We start from the raw sequence: 21,629 nt of genomic DNA on the forward strand, positions 1-21,629 counted from the left end.
TGTATGTACCTTAAAATGACTAGTTATTCATATGAATCCGTTCTTATCTTTTAGTGTAAATCTTTTTCTATTCGTTGTTGAATGAAGCAAGTTTCGTTGAATAGGACTATAGATACGTACAGTACCAATAATATCTATTTATAAGCTTTCAATTCTTTGCGGCTTGCCATATGGAACTGTTTACCAAATGATATACAAGTAGGCTGTTTGAAGACTGGGAGCAGTATGACCTTCGTTCGGTAGAAAAGGGAATAGGTAAAACCAGTAGAACAGTTACATATAAAAACAAAACCAGTGTTTCTGTCAGAAAGAAATTTTTGGATATGGCGTTATAGAATTGAATACAACCACAGCCAACAGAGGGTATGGGGGCCTAGCCTAGAAAGAAAATTGGTTAAGTTTAGGGTTAGGGTTAAGAAAATCATACAGTAATGATAAGAGTAATTATTTTTGTCAAAAAGTTAACTTTGAAAAAAAGAAATGCAAACATTTTTTAGTATGGCGCCATACCCGGTTTACCCTCTGACAGGAACCCTGAAAGCTTTCTTTTTTAATTTTGTTTTTAGTGTGGGGCTGCCGTACGGAACAGTTTACCGAGTGATATTATATGTACATCAAGAACCGTTCTAGTGGTACAGTTGTCTTGTAAAATAATTTAAAGTGACAGACCCTAGTTTTTAAACACTACGACATATATTTCTCTATTAGAGCTGGTTTTGATCATTTAAGTTTGAAGTACTAACATTTTATTATTTAGAATTTTCATTTTCGTAACGTGAAGTGGTTCTGGTCATCCAGGTTTTTGTAATACCCCTAAATGTATTTTTCATAATTCTAAAAACGCACGTTCGTCTGAGAAGTAATGGTTATCGAGACAAGCTCTAGTTATTTTTAGACGGTATTTCCCCGTTTAAGCATCACATACTTTAGCTTCTCTCTGTTATAACCGTATCCAAATGTGTTGGATGTTTATATTTTAACTAAAGTTAGTGTCCATTTTCACGGGCTGAAACTAGGGTCTGCGCCTTTAACATACTTCACTAATGCAAAATACTAGTATACTAATACAAAGAAATAAGGGATCACATAAATGGTAATAGCAAATAGTTGTGCATAATAAGCAAAACCCTAATTCATAGTGTCAGGAATTATTTTATCCATGTTATTAATATTCAATATATTACCGATATCCAATGCTAATATTACATCTTCGTTTTAATATACATGTACAACCATTACTAAGCCAGTAGCGAATTAAATTTGATATACAACACAATGTGTTCCTGTCCAGAGGCGGATCTAGGTGGGACCAGGGACCCGGCCCTCTCCCCCCCCCCCCAATTTTTTTTTGCGACATATTATATATTAATTTTAATTTTTTTAGGATCCCCCTCGAAACCTCTTCCAAAGTTCTCTTGGCATTACGCCTCGTGTCACTGGGGCCCCCCTAAATAGGATGTTCTGGATCCGCCACTGCTGTCATTCTTTCCATCAGTGGAGATAGGTCTGACTATTAGCAGTGTTCCACAATTGATCGTACATGGGTAAAAGGCGATAGGCATCTTTTTGGCTTAGGCTTACTCGCTATCTACGGATATATATATTTATTTTTTTAACAACATATGCATTTATGCATTTTAGAAGAAAAATAACAAGTCAGGGTCAACATAACACATAAACTAACCCCCCCCCCCCCCCCCCCCCCCCCCCCCGTGGTAAATTCGGGAACAAACCTGAACTAATTATTGGTATGTGTAACTCGTGTAAGTAGTTGTTATCTATAGTTTGCAGCAACCGACATTCACCGTATCAGTGTGGTATTTAAATACTCGTACATACATGTATAATTGGAACCCCCAAAACGGAAATGAACAATACCTCCGTTTTGCAATTTCTAAATTAATTTGATAAATCACGAGAGAGAGAGAGAGAGAGAGAGAGAGAGAGAGAGAGAGAGAGAGAGAGAGAGAGAGAGAGAGAGAGAGAGAGACCGAGATACAGAGAAAAAAGCGTCGGAGAACGGATACATATATTGAGGCAGACAGAGAGAGGGAGATGAGTGAGGGATGGAGGGAAAGAATGGATATGAGAATGAGAGAAGGTGAAATAGTTAGAGAAAGAGAGGGGTGAGGAGGAGAGAAGGTAGTGAGAGAAACAGAATTTGAGGTGGGGAGAAAAAAAGAGAGGAGGTACATGGGCCTACATAAGATGAAATATAAAGAGAGAACGAGAGAGAGAGAGAGAGAGAGAGAGAGAGAGAGAGAGAGAGAGAGAGAGAGAGAGAGAGAGAGAGAGAGGACATGACGTCATCAGCGAGTACTAAGTAGGAGATATACACTGACGTCACCGGCGAATTCGGATGCAACGGTCTGCATTCGTACTTCATTACTACATAAACTGATAGCTTATATTTACATACATGTACATTTTTATATTCTAGTTACAATATAGCTGAGTCACTGTTGTGCATTTGGCCCTTATGCGTGACCGTACTCTTCACTGATCACATGATTTGTATGTTCCCGCTAAGCCCGATGTGCGTCTAGCATGTGGTCGAACTTATTCGTTTCAGGAGAACAGTGAACAACAACCACGGGCATGTGACAGGGCCAATTGAGACGTGATACAAAGCTAAGACAACAGCCGCGATAAACTTTCGTTCGGATTAAACAGCGGCATGGATAAAGAGGGCGAACCACTGATTAATCGCAGAGTGGAAGAGTTGACACAGCAGAGATTTGATGGGATTTGTCAGCCATGCCTTGCGGAATTTATTGGCACGTGTATGTTTGTCTTTATTGGATGTATGTCGGTGCAGGACCCGCTGGGCCCCGCCTCAAAGGACAACGCACCTAATGCAGGGGCAGTAGCCGTGGCTCATGGATTTACCATAGCCCTGTTGGCTGTGGCGTTTGGAGGCATAAGGTTTGTAGAATTTGACACCATACTTTTTGCAAAATTTTATAAATTGAAATAAACTGACTCGGTAATTAATAAATCAATTGAAGAAAGATTTCCGCCTGTTACCCCCCCCCCCCCCCCCCCCCGTCACACGCACACACACACATTATATTAATACTTGTATGGAGAAACCACTAAAGCACATTGATGTATTAATCATCGGGTAGGACTTTCCTTTGGCATTGTTACGTATAAAGAACATTATAAATACTTATAATAAATAGGGTTAGGGTTAGGGTTAGTAACAGTGCCAAAGAAAAGTCATATCGCATTTTACATTGGGACCAATTCACACTGTGTGTGTGTGTGTGTGTGTGTGTGTGTGTGTGTGTGTATATACATGTATGTATGTATGATTTTATAAAATTTAATACAGTATAAAAAGAAAGAAAAAAGGTTTGATTGGGGGGCATTGCCTACAGGTACCCTCAAACATAAACCCCAAGCACTAATACTATAGTTATATTCGGCGTTATTGGTTGGGGGTACCTGTGGCATGGCCCCCTTGGACACACACACCCCCTCGGTACGCCACTTGGTTCCTCTAGCTATGTATCTATTTTTCCATCCAGGATCCATCCATGCCTCTATATGTGTCTCTATCTGTTTCTGTCTCTCTTTATGGAAAATCATCAATTGTTATTTTGATTTCGAGAAGCTAAGATTAACAACCGCATTTGACACCATCCGAAGATTTTTAAGTCATAACCAAATTTTATTCCCGAGTTAGAAAGAAGTGGATAGGTGGACAAAGAGAGGTTTTTAGTTACATAGATCGAGGCTCTATAGCTCTAAAGCCCCAGTCACACCGGATCGTACGATTTCTGGATCATGCGATTGCTGGCGATTTGGCAGAGATACGACCAATCGGCAATGTTTGCGACGATCTCCATAGCGGTCGCATGCTGCGATTGCTTTTTAGACTGGTGGTAGGTCATCGTACGATTGGTGGCACGCTTGGTCGTACGATCACCAACGATTGGAGAAGATTGATCGCAAGATCAGTCGTAGGTAATCGTGCGACTAGTCGTGTCTACCTGCGACCACTCGCACGATCAGTCGTGTATACCTACGACCAGTCGCACGACTGATCGCATGCAGTCGCAGCCAGTCGTGCGATCGGTCGCAGGTCATTCAATCAGATATAAAAGGCTCTCAATCGTTCATCAGGATCATAAGTTCGAGTCTTCCTGGTGGCATAACGATATTCCCTCTTCGGGCGTCGTAGTGGAGAGTGACCTGAATCCCCAGAAGCGCTCTATATATACTGGTCTCGGGCAGCTAAAGACAGGTGGTACCATCAATCGTAAGGTCGTGCAACCAGTCGGGACAGGTCGTGACTGGTCGCACTAACGATCGTGAGGTCGTACCACAGGTGGCACCACCAATTGTCAGGTGGCATGACCAGTTGCACGACCAATCGTGCGACTGTGGGACCCGCGATCATCCACGACTGGTGGTGCGAGCATGCACGACTGGTAGTATGACCATGTAAGACCTGTCTGCAACCTCTTACGATTTGGAATCGCAGGTCAGAAGTTTTGAACATGACCATCGACCTTGCTTTGACTGATTTTGCTGTGGCGATCACCCACGACCTCTGCGACCAATCGCACGCTCTTTGTACGATTTGCCCACGATTGCAACATTTTTCGGTCGCAGCTAGGTCGTAACCTGGTTGCAAGCCCGGTGTGACTGGGCCTTAAACGGGGCGAGATTTAGCTCAGCCGGTTGAGCGCTGTCAGTGGCGGATCCGGAAAACCCATTATGGGGGGGGGGGGGGCAATGACATGAGGCGGAATGCCAATGGAACTTTGCGGGAGGTTTTGAGGGGATCGTAAAAAAAAAAATATATATATATATATAGAAAATTATAACTGTCGCAAAATTTAGGGGGAGCCGGCCCCTGGGCCCCCTCCCTAGATCCACCTCTGGCTCTCCTGAGGTTCTTGCGTCATAAGATCGAATCACCTCAGTGGATCGATTCAACTAATTGAGGTTTTTCGCGTTTCAATCAGTGCACCACAACGGGTCAAAGGCCGTGGTACGTGCTTTCCTGTCTGTGGGAAAGTGTATGTAAAAGATTCCTTGGTGTATTAGGAACACATGTAGCGGCTTTCCTCTGATGACTACTGTGGGATCGATCCCCGTCGGTGGGCCCATTGGGCTATTTCTCGCTCCAGCCAGTGTACCACGACTGGTATATCAAAGGCTGTTGTATGTGTTATCCTGTCTGTCGGATGGTGCATATAAAAGGTCCATTGCTGCTAAATCGAAAAGAGTAACCCATGAAGTGGTTTCTCTGTCAATATGTGTATGGTCCTTGACCACAGGTCTGACACCATATAACCGTAAATAAAATGTGTTGAGTGCGTCGTTAAATAAAACATTTCTTTCTTTCTTTCTTTTTTAAATCACCAAAATGTGCTCTAGAGGAGTCGTTAAACAAAACAAACTTTAACTTTATATTTCTAAAGAGTAAGCATGTCCCTAGAATCCAGGAAACCAAATCAAACTATTAAAAAATCAGACCATTTCCACCCTGGGCAAAGCCTGTGACATCACCAGTGACAGTCCGGCAGGCAAATATATGTGGGAGTGGAGGCCGATTTTTATATGGGCCGTAATTTACATTATATATTTAGTATGTGCTCAAAGCTGTAGGTCTAGTTTTAAATGGGCAGAATTTATTTTAAATATTTAGCATGTGATCAAAGTTGCACTGTCTGGAACAAATTAAAATACCAAAGGGGAAAAAAAAAACATTGTGGTGGCTACCGCTGTACGGTACTTAGTTGACATGAACCTATCCTATCACGTAGGAACGACATCTCGAGTTGGGGCACAATCTCTAGTGGAGAGGGCACAAGTCTCTAGTTGGGAGTGGAGACGCACGAGTCAAATGGGCCCACCGACGGGGATAGTTACTATATCGACCGCGCATCAGGCGAGCGCTTTACCACTGGGCTACGTCCCTCTCCTTCAAGTTTCTATATGCTACATTAGTGCACGCTTACCTATTAAAGTCGACCCACGGAAAAGTTAATGTGTGTTTTATTTAACGACATCACTAAGGCACATTGTTGGATGTTAAACATGTTTGTCAATAATTGTTTTGGCCCATAGTCTTAGAGAAAACCCGTTACATTTTCCCATTAGTAACGAGGGATATTTTATATGCACTTTTCCACAAACAGAACAGCACATACCACGAATATAGGAAAGAAAGTAGTAGGAAAAAAAATGTCATGGGGGGAAAAAATCACAAATTTGGGTAGAAAAGAAAATCATACGTTCAAATATCAGTATAAACAATGGGCCAAATGTTTCCTAAATCTGAATGACAAAACTGTATTCCCTGATTAAAACCGTATCTCTACACAAGGCAGAGTCGAAAGAAGGTTTTCGGCAAAGTTGTGATCCACCATCAGGTATTCGTCTTTAGGACCGCCACTCCTTTAGGAGATCTATAAGAGGATATTTTATCCCTCTTGCCACGCCTGTAGGAGGATTGCCCCTCCCAAGACTAGCTTAGAAAGTTATTTAGCATTGTCAACGTATAGAGTTATACGCTTGTAATGCTAGGCTCAGACTATCAACTGTCACGATGAAGTTGATCAACTCGACAGTTGCGTTGTAATTTCTCCCACTCCCAACTTACGACGGATGCACTCAGATTAACAACTAATCGGTCGTAGGAGCTGTGTACGACGAGAATCGAGTTGTAAGAGTGCTCAGACTAGCAACTGAACAGTCGTAGAAGTCGAGAGAATGGAGAGTTGGCCAACTGCGTCGTGACAGTTGGTAGTATGCGACTAGCATTAGACAGGCTTTGTAAATTCGACAAGTGACAGTGAGTGAAACGCCACTGTCCTGACACTGATGGAAGGAACCAGACACGTATGTATATGTATAGCTGGAGGAAAATGATAGTACAGCCACGAGACTGGACATCATAACCAAATACAGATACAATGGTTCTGAGAATGGAATCCTTAAAAGCCAGTGACAACAGTTTCTACATTCAGTTTCAGTTTCACTTCTTCGCACTTCATCTACAGTTTGCAGGAGATATTCATTAAGTAGTCTAGACTCAGACTCTAATGGAGTCTGAGACCGTAACGTCATGGCAACGCCATACAAATGGCATGCGTGTGATGTAATTTCAGATTGAGTTTTATAAGCATGGGCCTTGGTGCTGCTGTGTAGAAATGCATGGAGATGTTGCCATATATGAACATTGTGTCAGCTAAGAGCTTTTCTTTTCATGACTGTCCTATTTTCTTGTGACTTTATTTTCGTGACCATTTTTCCATGACTTTTCTTCTGAATTTTCTACTGTCCACTTAACACACATCAGCCGACCAGACAGTCTTGTCAGCGTTACTGTACTCGAGTTATAACCAGGACAAATATCCAATTTTAGACATGACCGTCGCGTTTCTGTCCATCACAAGTCAGTCGGGAGTCTGTGCTTTATTTAAAGACCCCGTTAGAACACATTGATTAATTTATCATCAAGTGACACGCACAGACTTCAAAGTAAACCCGCTACATTTTGCCATCAGTGGCTAGGGATCCACCGAGCTAAATCCCCCACCCCACGTCAGTGTGACGGACTTGTTGGTACGTGTATGCACCCCCCCCCCCCCCCCCCCCCCCCCCATGTAATCATGATAAGAATAAGAATAAGAATAATTTATTTGCATAACACCCGAATATGGGCAGAGCAAAAATAACAATATAATATACATTTATCTGCAGTAACAGTAACATAAATATACATTAATTACATAAACAAACATCTGAATCAACAAATACATATGTAATTTAAGCCTTATTACTAGTGATATTAATATTTAGGTAAAAGCAAATATTGTCAGAAGTGTAGAGCCATAAAAAACCATCAACTATGGCGTTCGTGAATTATTTTTCACGAATCCACACACCCTCGTACATTCTCCATTAGTTTATACAGACGTGAAATGCAAACAATTTGAAATTACTTCCAACTCATATGCTTTCACGCAACTTAAAGCATCTCTTTACAAAATTGCAAATGATAGGGCATAATTCCGGAATATTGTTGCGTGTAAGAAATAAGAATTTTTCATTATTAGTCAAAAAAGAAAAATGTGATTCTTGTTTTATTATTTTATGATGTAAATCATTTCTAAAAGCATTATATATAGGGCACGTCATAATGAAATGATATTCGTCTTCAACTTCTAGGGGACAGTTGGGACAATATCTCTCATTCGCAGGGACAGGTGGTTTCTTGTATCTTCCCTTTTCAATCATAAGTGAATGTGAACTTAAACGAAGCCTACTAAAAGCTTTTCTGCTTTCATAGTCTTTGGTATGTAATAAATAGGACTCAACTGAACTCAAATTTGTTTGAATGACATATATGTGCGCATTTTATTACCATATTTGTTAGAATTTTTGTTTGATGTTAGCTGTGTCGTAATATACTGCAAAAAGTACTGCTCGCATTTAATTACGAGTTCACCTAAAGTGCATGCAGTCGGTAATTATGTAGTTGAAGATAGATGCGTAGGAATTCCAATTAGGTTTGCAGCATTAATAAGTTTAGCTACCCACGACGTTTTGTTGTTCTGAGCTGACTTTGAGCTATCAATAAACGCAGCAGTTAACAGTGGGTTGTTTGAAGTCTGGATATGTAATACATATTTAAAGGCATTAATAATGATATCATACGTCAGTGGCAATCTTCCTAATTCTGCTAATGCTGCAGCATTACTGGTATATTTATTGACCCCCAAAATCCATTTACAGAATTGTATGTGTACTTTTTCTACATCAAGAGTAAAATAATTTGTGTTACAAACTTGTGGTCCCCAAATTTCACTCCCATATAACAACACTGGTATCACTGTTGTATACCATAGCTTTACATATGTTATGACGTCATTGCTGAATACGGAATATATTGACGTCATCGTTGAAACGAGATCCAACGGGCAAATACTCTTATTTTTGTTATTATAACTTAGTGTTGTAATACTGTATTAGGATGACGAGGCACTCACAACACCAGTCTACTGCCGATGCAGACGAAAACGCAATTAAGCATTATGTGTTGACTGTTGAGCCATGTTTGGCGGAGTTCTTTGGAATGTGTTTCTTAATCTTCATCGCAGTCACAGTACAAGTATCTGATTCAAATCCTCTTGATGGACAATTCGTATCAATTGTGGCCATCGCCAATGGACTTGCCGTTACCATGCTGATGCTGATGTTTGGGAAAATAAGGTTCGAGGTTGGGAGGAATAAATTTGGGCCCAAAGCATACCGTCTGGAGCTGGCCTGGTGCTTATAAAACTTTTAGAGTCTAGACTCGAGACTGATAGAGTCTGAGACGAGAACGTCATTGCAACGCCATACAAATTGTATGCATGTGACGTCATTTGAGATTGATTCTGGACTCTAAAAGCTTTATAAGCACGAGCCCTGGATCTGGATCTGGGTCTGGCGAATATGGTATCAGTCGAATCGAATGCGACAAAATACACACACGCGAATTATGCCTATAGATCTCGCAGCAGACGAGATGGGTCATGCGCTATATTTTGACAGCGCCAGACTCTGACCTAGATTGCCTATGCATGGCCGAACAAATCAAACCGACATGCACACAAACTTGTGAGCGCGCACAGGAGCACAGGCGCGCACGCATGCACGCACACACACACACACACACACATTTACATGGGCATTCAAATAAAATCAATACAATATTAAAGCTGAATGTAATTTACTGACTTTAAGAATGCGTCACGAATTCAAAAATTCCAAGAATACTCTCGACTGTCGGGTGCCTATCCAGACGTTCCAAGAATACTGAATAATGATCAGGAAGCCGCTAGGGTCTCACTAAGCATATTCAAGAATAACCCCGATTTTTCAAGTTATTCGGGGTAAAAATAGTGTATATGTGACTGGGGCTTCAGGGACACAACTTTTGTCTTGCTCATATTTTGCTATTGTATACATATATGTGGAGGTGTGTGCGTGTGTTTGTTTGTGTGTGTGTGTGTGTGTGTGTGTGTGTGTCGAGGTGGGGTTTAAAAAAAAGCCACATCATTAAAAGATTTATTTGCTATGTTTTAAGTTGTTGTTTTTTGTTTGTTTTGTTTTTTGTCAGTGGAGGTCATTTTAACCCGGCGGTCACGTTAGGCGTGTGGATTGCGGGCGGAATCAAACCAGGTCTTGCATTAGTCTACATGGTCGTCCAGTTTATAGGCGCCGTCCTGGGAGCGGGCCTTTGCAGGGTGAGTGTTCAAATAGACCTCTTTCACATTCCACTGCGCATGTGCCCGTTGCGGGGTAACTCGAGGACGCAAACCACGAAGTCACGCGATCTCGCAAAAATAGACCTGTGGACAAGTTGGGGGGCATAGACAACGGGAAATTGAATATCTCCATAATTAATTATTCTACCAGTGGGGAACCCGAAAATTCTGTCGACATCCAACAAGACTTATTGGAGACATTTATGAATTATTGCTTATCACGAAATAAAAAAAATGTTTTTGTTAACGCTCGACAAACCATCGGTTCGGATTCGTACGCAATAAATATCGGATATGGGTTGAAATAATATTAATGTGTGCGCGCATGTATGTATTCAGATATTTATTGTATTTAACATAATTTAAATATTTAGAAAGCATTATACAGATAAATACATTCAGGATTCTTGTCGGGATTTCTTTTCTCCAAGTTTTTTAAAATTTTGTTCGGTATTTGGAATAAAATTAAATGATACATATGAAAGTTGAGCTATGGTATATAAAACATTAGAATCAGGCTCGTAGGAACGATATCTGGAGTTCGGGGAGAGGAGGGGGCATAATCTGTAGTGGAGGGACACAGTCTAGTTGGGGGGGGGGGGGGGGGCAAAAGCCATATTTTAAACCGGGTTTATAAAAGTGGGGCTATAGTCCCCCCCCCCTCCGACTTCTTGGTTTCTACCGACCTGAGAAAGATCAGAAATGTAACTGTATTGCATATACAGCTATTTAAATTCGAAGCAAGATTATTTAACCTAAGAAAGATGTAAGTTTTATTTATAACAGATTAGACTAGCCGACAGCTTGATAATATAGCTACAAACTCAGGATGGTCTCTTTATTATAAACTCTTGAGGGTTTATTATGCGCAGTCATAAGGTACTTCGTTTGAATGTTTGAAGCAAACATATTAAGTACCATGTCAGGCCCGTGGCCATGGGTGGATCGGGGGATTGAGAGTTCCGCTCAAATGAAAACAAAATCGGATTTTACATATAAAAGTCCTTGTCCCCAAATGACCGTTGATAACGTAACAAGAACGTCTGTCTGAGGTTCCATTTGCTGAAAGTTCGATCCTCCTCAGTGGGCCCGTTTGATTATTTCCCGATCCAACAAATGATCCATCAAAGGACGTCGTGTATGCTATCCTGTTTGTGGGATGTGAGAAGTATGCCATGTATCATTTATTATAAATACATTGGTACGACTGAAAACAAACGTAATGCAAACGTAATGCAACTTGTTAACGTATATTTCGCAACAAAAGTTCGTGTATTATTCTCGAGTGTAACCGGCGTCATCTCATTGTTCGGCAAGGGGTTATATATATATATATATATATATATATATATATATATATATATATATATATATATATATGGGGAACACACACACACGCACACACACACACACACACACACACACCCATCTACGGCTCTGCGTTCGCGTTTGATGAGCTCCGTTTACATGAAATTTCGATCCCCCCCCCCCCCCCCCCCCCCCCCCCCCGCTAATCATGCTTGCTACGGGCCTGAAGTTATATACACTATTCATAAGTTAGACCAAACATCAAATTAGGATCGTATCGGGTTGCATGGGTCTACCACTCTGGAAACGTTGCTGCACTTTATGTTATGTATAATCATGTACGTTATAAAAAATCGAAGCTCTTATAAAACTGCTTATTTTGACCGCTCTTTTTTGAAGTTACATAAACTGGTAGCAATACTGTGTGCAACGTCAGGGCGTTTTTAAATTGATGATGATGACGATAATAATGTTGATGATGACGACGATGATGATGATGGCCTTTGCAGGGTGTTTTTAAATTGGTGGTGGTGGTGGTGGTAGAGACGATTACGATCATTGTGATGATGATTATGATGATGATGATCATAGTGGTGGTTATTGTAATGAGACAACGAAACTATAACCTTACCATTACTTTAAGCAATCGATTTAAATATTTACCTGTAAAGATCGAGTCATTTCAATGGTAAAATCATAAGAACGATTTGTTTAGCACTTATGTTTTAAATTGCCCTTTTACCATGACTAAATGTTTTATAAAATAATATAAAACGTAAAACCCAAACAAAACAAAACACCAGACACACAACAAACAAAACAGTCATGTACACAGTAGTAAACACTAAACCATCTCGGACCTCACAAAATAATACAACGTATAAAAAGGATCTGCAGCCATACGCGCACGAGACAGGGGCCAGGGGGCCAACTGCCCCACCCCACTCCCTCCGGGTGGAGCAAATCCTCGCATTCGGGCAAAACAGATAGATATACGGGGACACTTAGCTTGTTTGAAACTGTTTTACCATGCATTTCCATCATTCCACTCACGGTAATAGTATTAGTTGTAGCCTAATCCAAGTAAATATGCAAACTAATTCGTTTGCAACCCTATTTAACTGTTTGTCTGTAATGCTAATTAGAATAAATGGTGTTATTCAGATTCTGGCATTTTCTGTTAATTCGAGCAAAATGGGAGTCCATACACCTATGTCTGCAGCAAGACAAAAATTTGTATTTCCATCATATATACTATAAAATCCCTAATTATCAGAGGCGGATCTAGCGGGGAGGGGACAGGGTCCCGCCCCCCCCCCCCCCTTAAATTTTGCGACAGTTATAATTTTATTATATATTAATTTTCATTTTTTTACGATCCCCCTCCAAACCCCCCAAAGTTCCCTTGGAATTCCGCCTCATGTCATTGGCTCCCCCCCCCCCCCCCCCAAAGGATTTTCTGGATCCGCCACTGATTATCGTGGGGGTGACAACACACTCCCTTTACCCTTATTCCCACTCAGGCTTATATGTGTATGTCTAAAATACTGGACCATTTGAAAAAAAAAAATAATAATAATAATAATAATAATGTCTTTTTTGCAGGGTGTTTTGACAGAACATGTATACGTCGATGTAATCCGTGGGGGCGCCCATACTCTGGGACCTGATGTCAGTCCTGCGCAGGGCATTTTGGCCGAGGCGGTGATGACCTTGCTTCTCGTCCTGACCTTCATTCTGTCTGCGGTGGACGAGCAGACGAAGTCACCATTGGCGCCACTGGCGATTGGCTTTGCAGTGACGTGTGACATTTTAGCAGGGTACTAAATTTATTGTTCGCCGGTGTCAAGTGCTATTCTGACTCCCGTAGAATACTGACACTCCCCCCCCCCCCCCCCCCCTCACTTTTCTGCGTAAAATACAGACCCCTTTGACTTATAAAAAGTGCCTTTTTTAAGGTTAAATGTTAATTTGTTTTCTTGTCTTTCTGGGGAAGATCCTTTATTTCTGTGTCCTGGTTGGTTTTTTATTGCCACCTCAACCCACCGAATAGGGGTAACGTCGGACTTTGGTAACTTCGGCCTGGTAACTTCGGACTGGTAACTTCGGACCCGAGTAATCTCGGCCCCAGGTAATCTCGGACCCCATCGGCTTAGTTAAGTGGAATTCCGATGACATTTTTCTACTGGTCTCGACGGCGCAGTGCCTAAGCAAACGTCGGTCTTACAAGGATGACAGGTACAGGGTTTGCATCCCGGTACCGGCTCCAGCCCAGAGTGAGTTCTTAAGGGCACAACGGGTAGATGTAAGGCCACTACACCCTCCTTTTTTCTCATTAACACTCTCAATAACATATATCTATTAACAATTAACCACTGAGGTGTGTGCCATAACAAGTGTGCTTGAACCGTAATTGAATATAAGCACGAACATAGTTGAAATGAAATACGTTTTTTCATTTTATGGCATATGCAGTTCAAACGTTCATTTCAATACGCATATTTCTCCAAAAGTATGGGACATATACCCAGTTGTACATATATTTTATTTCTAGTAAATAAAACAAGAAGTTTCAATTTCATATATATCTTTATTTTCTAAACATTTTAAAATATTTTGTTAAGACAGTTTTTACCAGTTGTATTTAAAATCCAGTTTAATAGTACATACTCTAGATATATCTGAGGGACAATTATCATCATACTTTACGCGTCGTGAATACAAAATATATACTAACCAACTACTAGTGTGTGTGTGTGTGTGTGTGTGTGTGTGTGTGTGTGTATCTATATATATCTATATATCTATATCTATATCTATATATATATATCTATATACATATATATATATATATATATATATATATATATATATATATATATATATTCCAAACGTAAAAGTAAAATCCTGAATAAATAAATGTTGCGTTTTTTTAAATTTATATGCTTACATCAATAAACTAAAACAATTTGTGATAACATCAAATATTATATAAACGATTAAGCACTATTTTTATTAATCAGTAATCTAGGCATACAGTTTCTAAAAGTAAACTGAAAGTTCACAGATGTCAGAGAATTGTAGACCACATGTCTCATTCTACTGAACGGGTCCATTTAATTTGGAACATGAACGTAGAAGCTGCAGCGCACTACGTGAGCCTTCCACATATTCTCCCCAGTACTTAAAGATTTTTCTTTGAAGATCCCGGTATATTTTTTTCTTGGTGACGTTTCAGTTTTGACTCGCTCACCAATCAAACTTGCAAGGGTACCAAGCAGGGTAATCAGCATATAAAATGGCATATGTGGGCGACCACGTTTATTTAGTCTGTTGTGCCACCCTTCAACATCATTATTTGTACGGATACTGAGTCCGTAGACGCTCCAAGATGATGGTGGCCAAACAGCGCTCGTGATCCAGGTATTGCCGACATATTCAAACAGGGACAGGCCTCGGTGGCGTCGTGGTAGGCCATCGGTCTACAAGCTGGTAGGTACTGGGTTCGGATCCCAGTCGAGGCATGGGATTTTTAATCCAGATACCGACTCCAAACCCTGAGTGAGTGCTCCGCAAGGCTCAATGGGTAGGTGTAAACCACTTGCACCGACCAGTGATCCATAACTGGTTCAACAAAGGCCATGGTGTGTGCTATCCTGCCTGTGGGAAGATACCTTGCTGCTAATTGGAAGAGTAGCCCATGTAGTGACGACAGCGGGTTTCCTCTCAAAATCTATGTGGTCCTTAACCATATGTCTGACGCCATATAACCGTAAATAAAATGTGTTGAGTGCGTCGTTAAATAAAACATTTCTTTCTTTCTTCTTTCTTTATTCAAACAGGGCTTTTAAATTACAGTTCACATACACTAAATGGCCTCTCAATGCATTTTCACCAATGGCTAAATTCGGATTGTTTGATAGGTATTAAAATGCTTATATGCCAAGGATTCAAACATGCTTAATGTGGGCATAACATCTGATTAAAATCAGGAACACCTACCAAATCAAACCATATTAAGAAGGGGACGGGGTATGAGCAGAATAAATGTTTAAAAGTTAATAAACAAAATATACACAACAAAATGTACAGTGAATATATAATAATGTTTAATTAAATATAAAAAACTCATCTTAAAATAATAATATCAGGTTGTTTAACAACAAAGTTTTGTTTGCGTATAACCCAGATATAAGTTGCGTTCATTAATACGGAGGCCGAGATTACCGGTCCGAAATTACCTGGGGCCGAGATTACTCGGGTCCGAAGTTACTAGGCCGAAGTTACCAAAGTCCGAAGTTACCACGTTCCAACCCACCAAACCCCCCCCCCCCCCCCAGTCCCCCCCCCCCACCCCACCTCACCCACCCCACCTCATCTATATTTAGGCTACGTGCAGTACTGATTATTGTCGCATCATCTACTAAATGTGGTCGTTTTTTCTCAACAGGTTAAGTACAACTGGTGCGTCCATGAACCCGGCGAGAAGTGCCGGTCCGGCCATAGCTCTTACCGTGTACGACTCGAGCGTCTGGAAGTACCATTATGTCTACTGGGCGGGACCGGTCATTGGTGCCACGTTAGCCGGGATCTTGTACAGGTGAGTGACCTCAGAACTGTGCAGTACATAGAGATTATTACACGAGCGTGTGTGTCATACTGATTTTACGAAACGAGTGTGCAGGAGTTTTGTATTGCCCGAGCGGCATCGAGGGTAGTACATGAATCCTGACCCGACTTTCGTAAAAATCAGTACAACTCACACGCGAGTGTAATAATTTCTTTATTATCCATATTATTATTGTTCTTTTTGTTATGAATAACAAGGACCGTTTCAAAATGTTTCATCCATAACTAGAAGGAGACTATGATATGACGTCATATTTCACATGCACAGTCTGAGCTAGGCCTGGGAAAGCAACGTCATGTTATGACGTCGCTTTCCAAAGGTACGTCATTACTCTGGTTATTACGCGTGTGCTTAGTATGATTTTTATTAACTCGGTTATTTTGAACCATGTGGATAATAATAGTAATGCAGGCTCTCTTAGTGTAGGACTGGGAATTATGACGTCAATTAGTAATTTATTAACAGTTAAATGTATAGATTAGTAAAGACGTAGCCTGTGGTATGAAGGCCATAAAATAAGAACTGATTACGTATTGATGAAATTATTACCCTCTCCCTTAACTCTGAGGGGCGGGACATAGCTCAGTGGTACAGCGCTCGCCTGTTGTGCCATCAATCTAGGATCGATTACCGTCGATGGGCCCATTGGGCTATTTCTTGCTCCAGCCAGTGTTCCACAACTGGTGTAACAAAGGTCGTGGTATGTACTATCCTGTCTGTGGGATGGTGCATATAAAAGATCCCTTGCTGCTAATCGAAAAGAGTAGTCCATAAAGTGGCGACAGCGGGTTTCCTCTCTCAATATCTGTGTGGTCCTTAGCCATATGTCCGACGCCATATAACCGTAAATAAAATGTGTTGAGTGCGTCATTAAATAAAACATTTCCTTCCTTCCCTTACCTCTTGTCTCAGTGGTAGCTAAAGTAATGTAGTTCACTTGTAATCATCAACTCCATCTGATTCAATCACATCTACATGTCAAGCGCACTGAAATAACTTTTTTTGAAGGTAACTGCAAATGGGAGAGATTGCTTGTAATGTGTATGAATTTTACGTTATGTTTAAGGTTGGGTGTCATTGCAAAATTAATTTATCTCCGTTATAATTTCTCGATAAGGTTTTTTATTAATAACAAGTCTCGAACTTGACAATTTGTCTCCCACTGAATTTTTAAAAGATTTTTTTTTAAAGTGACATTTGAAGAAAATAAATATGAATGAAAGGTTATTTTGCTGTATGTAAATATATTTCAAATGTGAAAAGGCAGATTGTACACCAGGTGTATTTATTTTGTTATTGTTGAGGAGTTTTACCGACGGCACAAAAGTGCCATCGGTAATGCTCTCGACCTACGGCAATGTATATCTCAACGGCGGCAATTGGCGTCGGTGCCGTCGTTAAGTTCGAGGTGACACTTGGTCAAGGAACATTATCCAAGAACACAAACCATTTTTATAATCAATGGTTACGATGTCATTGTATTGCGTGGCATATGTGTGCGTGTATCATGCAAAATTGCGTTGTTTTAATTAATACTAATATGAACTGTGAAAATCAAGGTACAAATGCATCCATCCCTGATGTGCTAAAATAGAAAATGTCTTGTAAAATATTCCAGAAATTACACAGAGGCAAAGTCAAAAACATTGAATTTTAGATCAGTATTCAAGCCCGTAGTAACCCACCCCCGACTCTTCCCACCCCCACCTCCACACACACACACTTGAGGACAAAAATGTACGGTTTTCTTCTCTCTCTTTTTTTTTTTTTTTTTTTTGGGGGGGGGGGGGGGGGGGGGGTCATACTCATATAAATAAAATAAAAAAACACAGATTTGTGTAAACCATCTTAGCTCTGTGCTTATAAAACTTTTACAGTAGCTGACTCAAGATTATGTTAGACTTTAACGTAATGGCCACACCATACAAACTGTTCATCAGTGCCGTTGCACACACATGTATTTGACCGGCCTCGGTGGCGTCGTGATTAGGCCATCGGTCTACAAGCTGGTAGGTACTGGGTTCGGAACCCTGAGTGAGTGCTCCGCAAGGCTCAATGGGTAGGTGTAAATCACTTGCACCGACCAGTGATCCATAACTGGTTCAACAAAGGCCATGGTTTGTGCTATCCTGCCTGTGGGAAGCGCAAATAAAAGGTCCCTTGCTGCTAATCGGAAAGAGTAGCCCATGTAGTGGCGACAGCGGGTTTCCTCTCAAAATCTGTGTGGTCCTTAACCATATGTCTGACGCCATATAACCGTAAATAAAATGTGTTGAGTGCGTCGTTAAATAAAACATTTCTTTCTTTCTTTTTACATATGTATTTGTATCTAGATTCTGAAGCTTTATAAACACGGATTTTGTAAATGTAGTAACACACATGGTACACATAATATGTATTGACTTTTTTTTCTTCTAATTTGCAGGCTCTTCTTTGCATCTTCGGACAAGCGATTTATCTTGCAGAAATGAGTGTATCGTAGTAAAAAAAAAAAAAAAAAAACGCAACAACTGAACAGACTAATAAATTAACACAAATACTTTTATTATTATTGAACTAACATTTGGTTTTCGTATCCTTTTTCGCCGATTCATGACCGTTTTGGTGGCATGGCGCTGATTTGTATCTATCTCATTGTGCTTCTCGCTAAATTGTTAATCCTAGAACGTCCTTACCCTGGATGACATGAGAGCGGTTATTCTAGAACGTCCATATACCCCTCGAACGATGTAATATTTAGCGTTAATTCCAGTGCGTTCAAGCCAATAATGACATAACAGCGTTAATTCTAGAACATCAGTACACTGCATACCCGGAATGACGTAATAGCGTCGTCGCCCGTTCTAGCAATGTTGAGTGATACGATTTGACATTTTATGTCTTTCACTGGTGCGTATGAAAGGAAAGGGTGGCAATAAAATAATGAAGTATATGTTTTGACGTCACAATGCTGATTTGTGTCCTAATATGCTTCTGGTTGAATCGTGTGGGATATCTACGTTAAGGCGATTATCGCTCGATTCGGCGATCATTGCCCGTTTCGGCGATTATTGCCCGATTCGGGTATTGTTGCTTGTTCTAGCAATGTTAAGTGATACGATTGTAGATGAGTATTCTTCTATCCCTCTCCATACCACAATACCCTCGGAGACTGTGAAGGTCCTGGCAAAAATTAATTTCTTTCTTTTTTTTACTTCAATGATGACACATAAAAATTAAATAAGACATCAAGGTACAAATGCATGTAATGAATCGGTGCATCCTCATCCTTTTAAAATATTTCTAGACTGACACAGAGAAAAAAAAGACATTACGTTTAAATCAGTATTGGACTAATCCTAATACAGATTTGTGTAGTCCATCTGATCATGTGTTTATAAAACTACATGAAAGCGAACAAAATGCCAAAAATATCACGAGTGTCAAATGGCTCCAATCATTGGCCACTTTGTGATGTTGCTTCCCTTCCAATGACGTGCATTGTTACCGGTCTCATTAATAAAGAGAAATGAAATGGGCTAGAATTTCGGCTGACTTGGGACGTATAAGCAAGCGAGTAGCGTTTATTTTTCAGCTCTGACGTCAAATCGGTCATGAATTGATTACAAGGAGACAGATTAAGTGGTAGAACTGATATTTAACTATGTATACAGGTTGTAGTTATATTATTTATGTGCTAGCATGCGTACATGTCCGTTTGTAACAAATGTACCTAAATATGCATTTATTATGTTTATATATATATATATATACACATATACATGTATTTAAATTAATGTGTACTCATCAGTATCCTTGTTCTGTTGTTTTGTTGATTGGAACTACCATTGACTGCAAAGTCTGATTTCAGTCTAGATCGGTTTGTTCGTGTGTAGGGGCCTATGTCTCCTAACACAAAATAAAACAGTAAAATCACAGATTCCATCTAGCTTTTCCTGCACAATTGTGTCGAAGGAACATGGGACGGATTTTAATACGAGTTCGTGGGATAGGTTATAACTCGCGGGTTTGTTTATGGCTGTTAAAAAGGACTTCGAGTGATCACATGAGTGGATCTATTGGAGGGGATGGAAATCCGTGTGACATTGTTTTAGAGAGCTTTTCACCACAACATCACTGCTACGGATAGCTAATCCCCGGCCTCGGTGGTGTAGCCTAGTGGTTAAAACCCCGGTCACACTGTCAAGGATCGTCTGGCCGGATCCACGACGGATGAAAACCTCACGGATGACCCCGGATAGTGGACTATCCGCGGTCCCCCACGGATGCACCATGGTTTAACTACGCTTTTCGACGGATAAACCAAGGATTATTAAGGATAGGGGGTTAGCTGACAACGGGGAGCGCTACGGGTCACTTCGGATTGTTAAGGATCGGTAGTTTAGTACGGACCACAACGGATTGTCACGAATGATGCCGGATCGTATCCGTGGCTAACCCGGCGTCCTGATCCTTGATATTGTGACCGAGGCTGTGGCATGGCACTCTATGCAGGGTTATTACGTATTCGTAAGGGTTAGAACGGTTTAGTAGGGATAGGTACGGGTTAGTAAGGATAAGAAATTATTTCCATCCGTAATAGTGTTTTGAGCACGTTAAAAATGCCAGAACGGATTGGAACCACACCTACGTATGATCAAGGATCCAACACAAATTACTACGGATTACTAGGGATAATCCCGGATTGAATTCGTAGTAATCCGGGATGGCCGTCCTTGAGAGAGTGACCATAGCATAAGCCATCATCGTAATTTTGACATATTAAGAGAGGAAACTCGCTTATTTTTTCTATCAGTAGTAAGGGATAGTTTATAGGCCTATGCACCATCCCCACAGACACGATAGCACATACCACGGCCTTTGATTATACCAGTAGTGGTGCAATGGCCCCACCGACGGGGTTCGATCCTAGACCGATCGCACATCAAGCGAGCGCTAATACCACTGGGCCACGTCCCATCTACTGCCATCAGACTTGAGATTGGCAGGTGCTGGATTCACCTGTCGTGTATCAACTCCCACTCAGAGCGAATTTAACGACTCGATGCCAGTAGATAAATAATAATGGACATTATCAGCCGTACTGCGTTATTACTAAATAATTCTGTAAAACTCTTGATTAAGTAGACTTTCCCATCTAAAATCACAAAACTGACCAATTACGTAGTCAGTCCCAAAGAAAATAAAATGATCACATGGGTATCGTGAGTGGTCGTTTTTGCTCCAACCTACCCTACCAATAGGCCTAATAATATGTATTTTTTCATTGGATTTTTTATGAGAGAAAAATACTATAACCCCATTTCGTTATATTAATGCAAATTGAAATATATTTAATTAAATATTTTATTATATTATCAAGTCATTTATATTGTTTTACAAGTCGTTGATAAAAGTGAAACGCCTTGTCGTAA

The 21,629-nt window shown here is 40.6% G+C and overlaps 1 protein-coding gene across 3 annotated transcripts; it reads left to right on the plus strand.

The window, feature by feature from the left end:
• Window positions 1-125: 125 nt before the first annotated feature.
• LOC121379020 (aquaporin-8-like) lies at window positions 126-20,005 on the plus strand. Of its 3 annotated transcripts, XM_041507458.1 has the most exons (6): window positions 126-255; window positions 2,573-2,925; window positions 10,130-10,256; window positions 13,191-13,405; window positions 16,036-16,185; window positions 18,641-20,005. In XM_041507458.1, exons 2-6 carry the CDS (start codon window positions 2,678-2,680, stop codon window positions 18,684-18,686), a joined length of 786 nt encoding a protein of 261 aa, XP_041363392.1. In that variant the 5' UTR covers window positions 126-255; window positions 2,573-2,677; the 3' UTR covers window positions 18,687-20,005. The 3 variants fall into 3 exon arrangements, with proteins under 3 accessions (XP_041363392.1, XP_041363391.1, XP_041363393.1); XM_041507457.1 differs by lacking the exon at window positions 126-255 and having other exon boundaries at window positions 2,355-2,925; XM_041507459.1 differs by lacking the exons at window positions 126-255; window positions 2,573-2,925 and adding an exon at window positions 8,968-9,237.
• The last annotated feature ends 1,624 nt before the right edge of the window (window positions 20,006-21,629 follow it).

This window comes from Gigantopelta aegis, chromosome 8 (genome assembly GCF_016097555.1).
Source record: "Gigantopelta aegis isolate Gae_Host chromosome 8, Gae_host_genome, whole genome shotgun sequence".
NCBI lineage: Eukaryota > Metazoa > Mollusca > Gastropoda > Neomphalida > Peltospiridae > Gigantopelta > Gigantopelta aegis.